The 9428-nt window shown below is 34.7% G+C and overlaps 1 protein-coding gene and 2 pseudogenes across 4 annotated transcripts; all 3 read left to right on the forward strand.

The window, feature by feature from the left end:
• The first annotated feature begins 2433 nt into the window (after positions 1–2433).
• Positions 2434–8495, forward strand: LOC111434244 (ras-related protein RABA5a-like). 4 transcript variants are annotated; one of them, XM_023071641.1, is made up of 4 exons: positions 2434–2572; positions 6742–6906; positions 7012–7456; positions 7873–8495. In XM_023071641.1, the coding sequence occupies exons 3-4, from the start codon at positions 7117–7119 to the stop codon at positions 8205–8207; spliced, it is 675 nt and encodes a 224-aa protein (XP_022927409.1). In that variant the 5' UTR covers positions 2434–2572; positions 6742–6906; positions 7012–7116; the 3' UTR covers positions 8208–8495. The 4 variants fall into 4 exon arrangements, with proteins under 4 accessions (XP_022927409.1, XP_022927408.1, XP_022927410.1 ...); XM_023071640.1 differs by having other exon boundaries at positions 6742–6875; XM_023071642.1 differs by having other exon boundaries at positions 2438–2572; positions 6794–6875.
• Positions 3417–4358, forward strand: LOC111434042 (annotated as a pseudogene).
• Positions 4351–4931, forward strand: LOC111434043 (annotated as a pseudogene).
• Positions 8496–9428: the final 933 nt, after the last annotated feature.

A 9428-nucleotide genomic window follows, 5' to 3' on the forward strand; every position in this document is an offset into this window, starting at 1 on the left:
TTTTTTTTTTTTTTTTTTTTTTTTTTTTTTTTTTTTTTTTTTTTTTTTTTTTTACTTTATTTGATTTATTTATTTATTTATTTTTATTATATGTATATATATTTCTTCCTTTCTTTCCCGGGTCGTTACAGAAACAATACAAGAGGAATAAGATTCAAATTACCTTGTTGATCGAATATCACAAGTCAAGAAAATTGTTTGAGATTCGAATCACTCCACAAGCAAGATCGATCATGTTTAGCTGGAATGATTCTTGTTGATCAAATATCTCAAGGCAAGAACACTTGATTGAGATTCGAATCACTCCACAAGCAAGATTGATCATGTCGAGCTTGAATGATTCTACATGCAATCTAAACTACATAGAATTACAAAGAAACTTAGCCATTGGGAAGAGCACAAATGCTTCTTTTACTACATTTTCCAAGTCTACTTACAAATACAACATACATGGCTTTATATAGCCTCAAAATGAAACTATTAGAGGCATTACAACAGTTGTAACATTCATACTTAATGACCATAATTAACTATTATAATTGTAACCTAAAGTAAATAAAAAGTATTAAAATACATCAATGAGATACAATAACTCTAAATGGTAATTCACCCAAAATTTATAACACGAAACTTCATTCTTCTTCAATGTGGCATGAATTGAAATATCTTTTGATAATTTCAACAATATTTTCTTCACATCTTCATTCAAGTATATTATATGATTGATGTCTCTGGGTTCATTTAGTTGTATTATAAAATTATTTATAAAGTACAAATATTAAATAATTTTAGAGTACAATTAGGAGACATTTTTGAATTAAACGACTCTTCTATGAGTTGTATCATTTCACATCTATGAGCTTATGGGTTTCATCCCGGGTTGATTCCTAAATCCTTCGGTGACCTCCGTTTACTTTTTTTCTAATCAATAACCAAATTTGTAGAAGAGTCTATGACTACGAATTAGTCTATAAATATGTCTCTTCTTCAAATTGGAATGCACGTTTTATCTTCTAATAAAAAAAATTATTGAAGTTCGATTTACTCTATAATGTTCCAGTATCTTGTGGAATGAGATGTTGCATCTATTGATCTACTGTGAGAGATAATTACTCGATAAACTCAGGCACTGAAGAGAGTAAAATTGTCTTAAGAAGACAACAGAAAATCATTATGGTCAGATCTTCTCTGGCATACAAATTATTAATTGCAATGATAGTTTCTATATTAGTGGGATATTCAATCATAAAAATATGTTCTTTCTGACATTTTTGGAAAGTGGACAGACAATCGTTCTTCTCCCTTCTCACAATGTTCCCGAACTTACCAAAGACTTGAGTTATGATTTGGGCGGCTTTCTCATCCAGAGGACTCAACATGGTTTCACCGGAAATTATCAAGGTTTGGTTATGAATTACGACACCCATTTGAGATTATCAAGAACAGAGCTCATATGTTTCTAATTCTTTGCAGCCAGACGTGACAACGTCGGGAGTGAACATAATCGCAACATTCTCCAGCGCCGTGAGCCCAATAAAGGAGCCATTCGACAACAGAACAGTTCCATACATAACAATGTCAGGGACCTCCATGTCCTGTCCCCATGTCTCCAGCATTGTCGGCCTCCTCAAAGCTCTCCACCCCGAATGGAGCCCCGCCGCCATAATGACCTCTACCAGAATTCGCGACAACACAATGAACCTCATGCTGGACGGCAGCTCCCCTGTCTTCGCTCCAGCCACCCCCTTCATATATGGGTCAGGGCACATCCGCCCACTGGCGCCATCAACCCTGGCCTTGTCTACAACCTTTCCCCCAACGATTACTTGGAATTCCTCTGCGCCAGCGGCTACAAGGAGAACAGCATTCAAGTATTCACCGATGGCAATTTCATATGCCTCATTTCTAGTTCTATTTTGAACTTTAATTACCTTTCCATTGGGGTTCAGAACTTGACTACCAGTGTCACTGTTACTAGAAGAAGGCTGAAGAATGTTGGCAGACCGAGGGTTTACAGAGTCAGAGTTCGGTAGTCGGAAGGAGTTAAGGTTTCAGTGAAGGCAAGCGTTTTGAAGTTTGGAAAGATTGGAGAGGAGAAGAGCTTTACAATGACGATGACTGGAGCTTTGGCAGAGGGTCAAATTAGTTACGGCACGCTCATTTGGACCGACAACAAGAACTTTGTTAGGAGTCCAATTGAGGTTTTTTCGGGCCTTTTCTGAACCCATTATGTTAGGAGGGGTTAATAAAAATTTAAATAAACAACCCGAACCAACCTAACCTAATAGGATCCCACATTAAAAAAAAAAAAAAAGAAAAAAAAATTATTGGGCCATTATCATATTTTGGGCCAGAATCTGTCCATTTCCGATTCATCCCCAAATTGGAAGCTGAAGCCCATCCAGATTTATTACTGTTTCTGCTTCCGCTTCTTCAATGTCTTCCGTTTCGAACGAATCACGATTCCCATTCACTGCTCCTTTGCTGTTCCCATTATCCCACCACGGTGATGAGCGTTGACGAAGCTGTTCTTCCTCCTCCTCCTGATTTGCAACCCTAGCTCTCGTTTCAGGTATTTCAATTCCTTCTTACGCTTCAACTTCTTGCACTTTTCTTCCTTTTCAGCCTTCACTTGCCACGCCCTTCTGTTTTCCTTTTCTGATCACTGGAAATTCAATTCAATTTACCACGGAGTTGCCCATTGCCGTTCATCGCCGTTCTCTTCCTCTCCATTCCCACTGTGTTCCTTCTCAGATTCGAGCTTCAGCGCTCAACTCCTCCAAATCTAGACCCATCACGTCGGTTCCCTTCCGAAACGCTTCACTCTCATTTCTCAACGCGTCACCACTTCTAAGATTGGAGTTATCCGTTGTTTTAGTTTTCTTTTTTATAATTATTATTATAATTTTTTATTTATTGTTTTGTGACTCTTGCTTTCTGTGAGTCTGGCTTTCGGTTGATGTTGGGAAAGATGATTGTTGGTTTGAATTTGCTATTTGATTTATGGGAATATGGTTGTTCTTCCTTTGATTTTGTGCTCGATTCTGAGTGTGAACTCACCTTTGTTGATTGTGCTGTTCTAGTCCAACCTTATTGTGATTTACAGGTTTGGTGCCATTCTCAGGATTTTTTTTTTTCTTTCTTTTCCTGTGTCTCATATATTCTTGAATTCTATTTCTCCGTTTTAGATAGGGCAGAGTTGTATCTTTAGGTGGAATTTGACATCCTGAAGGATATAAATTTTAGAAGGTATTTTTAAGCTAGTATGGTTCTGTCGAATTCTGTGGGGCTTGGAGGATAGCTTTTATTCAAAGGAATACTTGAGGATTATCTTTGTAAGACTGGTTTAGTTGGTGATTTAGCTTGTCGGGAAATCAAAATGTCTAGCAAGATTTGCTAGAGATATTTCTACCTAATTTGAAGTCAACCACCTGGACTATCTTCTATTAAGGTTTAGTTCGTTTAGAAACATTGTTGAGCGAACCAAAAATCTTAGTTCATTGGAGCCTAAGATTATTATTCATATCGAGAACTCTTGCAAAGAAAACGTCTTAGCTGGGAATATTGGAGATGGTAGTGGTCCAACCAAGATGACTATTGAATCAGTGCTTGAAATTGAATGGGAGAGATTACTTGAACCTTTCGATCTCACAAAGCTTAGGAACTCCCGCATTCTAATTGCCCCCTGTTCAACTTTGTACATTGCTTGAGCTTCCACTTGTGTTGTTCCCACATTGTTGGAAATATTTCAATGGGTGAGTAACCGGAAGGGCTATTGCCAAACATTTGATGTATACTATGTGTTTATAAATAAGCTTGGGACAATTGGGGAGCTCAAGGTTATAAATAAACTATTAAAGCAGATGAAAGAAGAAGGGATTGCTTTTTGAGAGTCCATTTTCATGATAATTACGAAACATTATGGGAAAGTTGGACAACCTGGACAAGCAGTTAGATTGCTCCTAGATACGAGGGATGTCTATTTATGTGCACCAACTTTCACATCTTATGAGTAGTTTTGGAAGTACTTATGACTTGTAATTGTCCACAAGTTGCCACCAATATTTTCTATGTCATGTTGAGTAAGGGTGTCCCTCCCACTGTATTTCTTTTGGCATTGTGATGAAAGCTCTTTGTATGGTTAATGAGGTTGACTCTGCATGCTCACTGCTTAGAGACACAACAAAGTATGGATGTGTACCCTATTCTATAGTTATAATACATGCACCTTCCGAAAAAAACCATGCTAATGAAGTCTTAAAGTTTTTCGAGGAAATGTTTGTTATGGGATGCATGCATGATGTTTAAACCTTCAATGATATTATTCATGGCCTCATGTGCTTTTAAGGAGGGCTGCATTCTGCACTCACATTTGTTAATGATATGTTGTTCAGAGGATGCACCATTGATAAGATTACTTACAATGGTCTGATAAAAGTATTTTGCAATGCTGGAAATGATGAAAAAGGATTGGAGTTATATGAACAAATGATAATGAATGGGCTTAGTGCTGATACTATATCGTGTAATATTCTGAACAACAGGGTCGGTAAAGTTGGAAAAGTGGACAACACATTTGAGTTTCTAAGACTTGATTAATCGAGGTTTTATGCCTGACATAGTCACTTATAACAGTGTTTTAAATGGACTTTGCAAGGTTGGATGTATCAAGAAAGCTTTTAAATGTATTTGATAAATTACAAGTTTAAGGTGTTTGCACCGTTTTTTTTACCTCTAACGCTTTTATCAGTTGGCACCGTAAAGAAGGCATGGTAAATGATGCTTGTTTATATCTATAGAGGTGTAGAGAATGATTCTGTACCTAGTAATGTGACTTGGAACGTGCTGGTCTATACTTCGGTAAAACAAAGTAACAATGAGAATTGTTTTTCCATGTCCAATGAGTTATGGTGATAAGACGTACTAGTGAAATAATTGTTCGTGTTAGATATTATTATGGTGGTAAAATGTACTAGTGAATTTGTTTTCTGAGACACTTCAGTTTCTTCTTGTGATTCACACGTTTGGCAGAAAGTTTAAGAATGCTAGTAATTTAGCGAATTGCTGGCACCCTTAGAAACAGAACCATAAGGCTAAGACAATTTTCACTTGATTAATTAAGTTTTATGCATATTTATGCCTCATTCAAATAGGCGTGACTTGGCTTGATTGGAGTTTCTTACTTCACTGTTTGCTCATGTATTGGTTCATTTCAGTATATTATGGTTTGATAAGCAAATTTCTCTGTCACTTGGTATGATAACTTTTGTTTACCTTCTTTTTTTAATGCAAGAAATAACTAAAACTTTTCATTAAGACAATGAAAATGTTAGAAAAGAAGGGAAAAAAAAAAAAGAAGATGTTGTACACAAAGCTCTTCTGGTTCACACAAAGATTAGATTTGCACCTAGAGCACCAATCATAATATATCTGCATGATCTAGAAGAGGATTTACGACATAGATTCTTTTATTGAGTTTCACCATAATAAAAAGAATAAAAGAAAAAAAAAAGAAAAAAAGAGAAAAAAGATCTTATTGATTACAAGATCTTCCCCCCTTTTAAAAAGATGACATCTGAGAACATAAGTTATGTGGGTGAGGCTATTAATTGGAAGAGCTGTTTGAATGGAAAGGGGGATTCGTTTCTCATATTTTTCCATCTAAAACAAGCATGTAGGGGAAAAAACTTTGATAATATGATTGTGTTTAGTTCTCTTCTTTGCGCACGGAATATGGGTCGATCTTATCATGCCTATTAATTCTTCATGAAAGCTCCTGAAAAAACTGACTTTATTCGGTTAATAACAATGCCACGTGAGTTGTGTAAATTAATATCTGAGATCTGGTTGAAAAGAGACTCCAATTGTCACATGTGACATGTGGCAACGGTAGCTACTCTTTTGATTTTTTTTTTGAGCTTTTGTGTATATGGCAATGTTTCACTTGAGCAAGTCATTCTTTGCCAATGTGATAATGTGATAATCCTTTGTTGTTCCGTCTCTCTGAAACCACTTTCCATGTTGATATTCATTATCAAGAGCCAGTTAGAGAGAGTGGCTTGCTTTAACTTAGAGAGAGCAGCTTGCTTCAACTTAGACAACAGAATATAGTTCAATTGATGATAATTATAAGTCTTGTTCTATCTATATTGGATGATATTTCTTATTTTTTGAGTTCATATTGTTTTAATGGATGATAAAATTGGGATGGTTGTCCATTGGCCGTGTGCAAAACATATCATCATTATTGAATTCGATCATGCTTGGCTAGTATCATCTTGTATATTTTGGTCTATTGGATGATTTGCAGTATATTTAATATCTTATTTCAAATTATTATGATGCAGTTACTCATCTGTCCTGGAAAATTGGATTATGGATACAACTGCTTAATAATAGCATATCATAATGTTGGTTATTGAGGCATTACTGTTTCTGTGTCGATATGTTTGTGTAAATGATTATTTTGACAATTAGCATCATCATCATCATTCTTATTATAACGCCTTTCATTATGTATTACTATTTGATATAAAAGTACAGAGTTGTAATTTGCTTCCATTAAAATGTTGCAACATTTTACTGTGCTTGCATACTGTCTTCTCACGGCATGTTCTTCTGAAAAAAATAGCATCATTCATCCCAATTATTTCCTCCGTAATGTTTTTAGAATTTTGGTTAATTATACTTTTTCTTACATAAATTTCTTTGTACATTTGTTTTCGTTCTTGGAATGGCCAGGCTGGGTTCAATATTGTGAAAGCTCCTGAATTCTTTACTTGATCTATTGAAGCTAACGCGGATTGGCACAAGATTACATTCTATTGCCCTTGTTTTTGCTTCTCTCTTCATCAGCTATTAGCTTCAGAACATAGGTACTCTCAGATTCTTTCCTTAATCCGTCAAGTGAGCACTCACAAAATCTCTCTGGCGTATTTTATGCCTTCTCTTCCTTCCAAGTTTCCTTTGTCTCACTATATTTTTTAATTCTATTTTTTTGATTGTGAATAGGCAATAGTTGCATCCTTAGGTGGAATTTGGGTTTCTGAAGGACCCAGAGTTCGGAAGGTATTTTGAAAGTATTATGGTTTTATAGAGTTCTGTGAGGCTTGGGCGATGGAGGAAAAAACTGAGGAGGAAAAAACTGAGGATTATCTTTTCAAGATTGTTTTAGTTGGTGATTCAGCCGTGGGAAAATCGAATCTACTCGCTAGATTTGCTAGAGATGAATTTTACCCTAATTCAAAATCAACTATTGGAGTGGAGTTCCAAACCCAAAAGATGGAAATAAATGGAAAGGAAATCAAAGCTCAAATATGGGATACAGCTGGTCAAGAGCGATTTAGGGCTGTTACATCTGCATATTATAGAGGAGCTGTTGGAGCTCTCCTGGTATACGACATTAGTAGGCGCCAGACCTTTGACAGCATTGGGAGATGGCTGAATGAACTTCACAGTGAGTATTATAAAGATGCTATCTAATGTTTCTTGAAAATAAAATCTCCAATCTTACGTTGTTATACCTTTTTATTTGATTATGCTTCAAGTTATTGGACTGGTTGACTTCTCATTATTCTATCTGACTGTATTACCATATCTTTTTTGTGAATATTTGGACATCATTTTATGTTGAAAAAAAAATTATGTAACAGCGATTTCCTTTCTGGAAATGGTAGAATATTCTTTAAGTAATGAAAGATTATAAGTTGGAATGTCCTCAAGAGCTGCATCTGAATTAGAAATAGTTGTAATTACATGGTCATAGTGTTGAATCAACGCTGGAAAAGGGTGAAGCAATTGGTTTTGATGTTGGGAACTTTGCGTTGTGTTTATAATCTGAAAGGACTGATTGGGGAATCTTTTATTGAACAGCTCATTCTGACATGAACGTAGTAACCATACTGGTTGGCAACAAGTCTGATCTGAAGGATGCTAGAGATGTATCTACATCTGAAGGCAAGTCTTTGGCAGAAGCTCAGGGTCTGTTCTTTATTGAAACCTCCGCCCTCGATTCCTCGAATGTGACGAACGCGTTTCAGACGGTTGTGAAAGAGATCTACAACATATTGAGCCGAAAAGTTATGATATCTCAAGAACTTAACAAGCAGGATGTTAGCTGGATGGAGGATGGAAAGACGACTGTAGTTATACAGGGAGAGGAGGAGCAAGTAGTTGAAGAGCCCAAACAAGGTGGTGGGTGCTGCTGATCCCAAGTAATTTACTTATATAATATTGGAATCCCTTCTCTCATTTATTCTCTGCTCATTATATAGTATCATCTTCTTCTTCTCCATCTGGTTGAATTTTCTTCAGTCACTGAATCTGCTTTCCATTTCTTTCTTCTTCTTCTTCTTCTGCAATTCTGGGTAACATTGATTTGATGATGTGTACTCGCATGACTGATGGATTACAGAAACATGGGGCGGAATTGAAAAGTGTAAATGTGACCTGGAAGGGTTTAATTTTCAAAAGTAATCTTGAATCATTCATGTTTATTATATTGAGTTCATTATTATGAAACATTTATCATATATGCTTTTCTCTGTAAATGATATTCATTATAGTTCTTAAATTGATATGGTTTGCTAAACGGATCAGGTCTTCCAATGAACATCCTACTGTTCTTGTCGAGTTGATACTCAAAAAATAATGGAATGCATACCTGTGAGTGTACAGCTTAGATTGACTTACATTTAGGGTTTTTTTTTCTTTTCTTTCTTTTTTAATGAATCAGGGCTTGTTTGATAGACAATCTAGATTATGTTTTATGTTTTTGGTTTCATGGGTAAATTATGGGTTTTTTTTTTTTTTTTTTTTTTTTAGTAAATTAGGGTTTGTCTGATGTTCAATCTAGATTTTGTTTTATGTTTTGTGTTTCATTGGGTTGGTAAGTGTATTTTTTGAAATTTATTTTCAGATTTTATTATCCAAATGGTGAGAATTTTGAACATATTTATGCCTTTTTTGTTGTATCCAAATTTTAAATTTTAAAATGTAGATTTATATTTAAAAAAAATAAAAACTTTGATAATATAGTATTTCAAGTGAAAAAGATTAATTTATTCTCATTATAATATATATTATAATTATATGATATCAAAAAATAATAATCAAACAATTTTTATAAACTAATCAATAACGTTTTATATTCGAAATAGTATTATGTAGTTAACTCTAGTTCTGTGATTTATAAATATATTATATGAAATTCATCTATAAATGTTTAAATTGAATTCTAATGTACAAATTGTCTACCATTTTCTGCTCAACTTTAACTTAAATAATATTTCTATTTGTATCTAATATTTGACTATAAAATAATAAATAAAAATGGCAATTTGCGCATATATAAAATTTTTTAGATTTGATCTAATAAATTATCCAATAATCCTGAAAACGATAAGTAAGATGGATTATCTTTATAATCA

Source organism: Cucurbita moschata, unplaced genomic scaffold (genome assembly GCF_002738365.1).
Source record: "Cucurbita moschata cultivar Rifu unplaced genomic scaffold, Cmos_1.0 Cmo_Scf00044, whole genome shotgun sequence".
NCBI classification, from domain to species: Eukaryota; Viridiplantae; Streptophyta; class Magnoliopsida; order Cucurbitales; family Cucurbitaceae; genus Cucurbita; species Cucurbita moschata.

Excerpts from the sequence above, each read along its gene's own strand:
- LOC111434244 (XM_023071641.1), top strand. The coding sequence starts at position 7,117 with ATGGAGGAAAAAACTGAGGAGGAAAAAACTGAGGATTATCTTTTCAAG. Across the intron at positions 7,457-7,872 it reads ATGGCTGAATGAACTTCACA|CTCATTCTGACATGAACGTA; the intron begins GTGAGTATTATA and ends TTTATTGAACAG.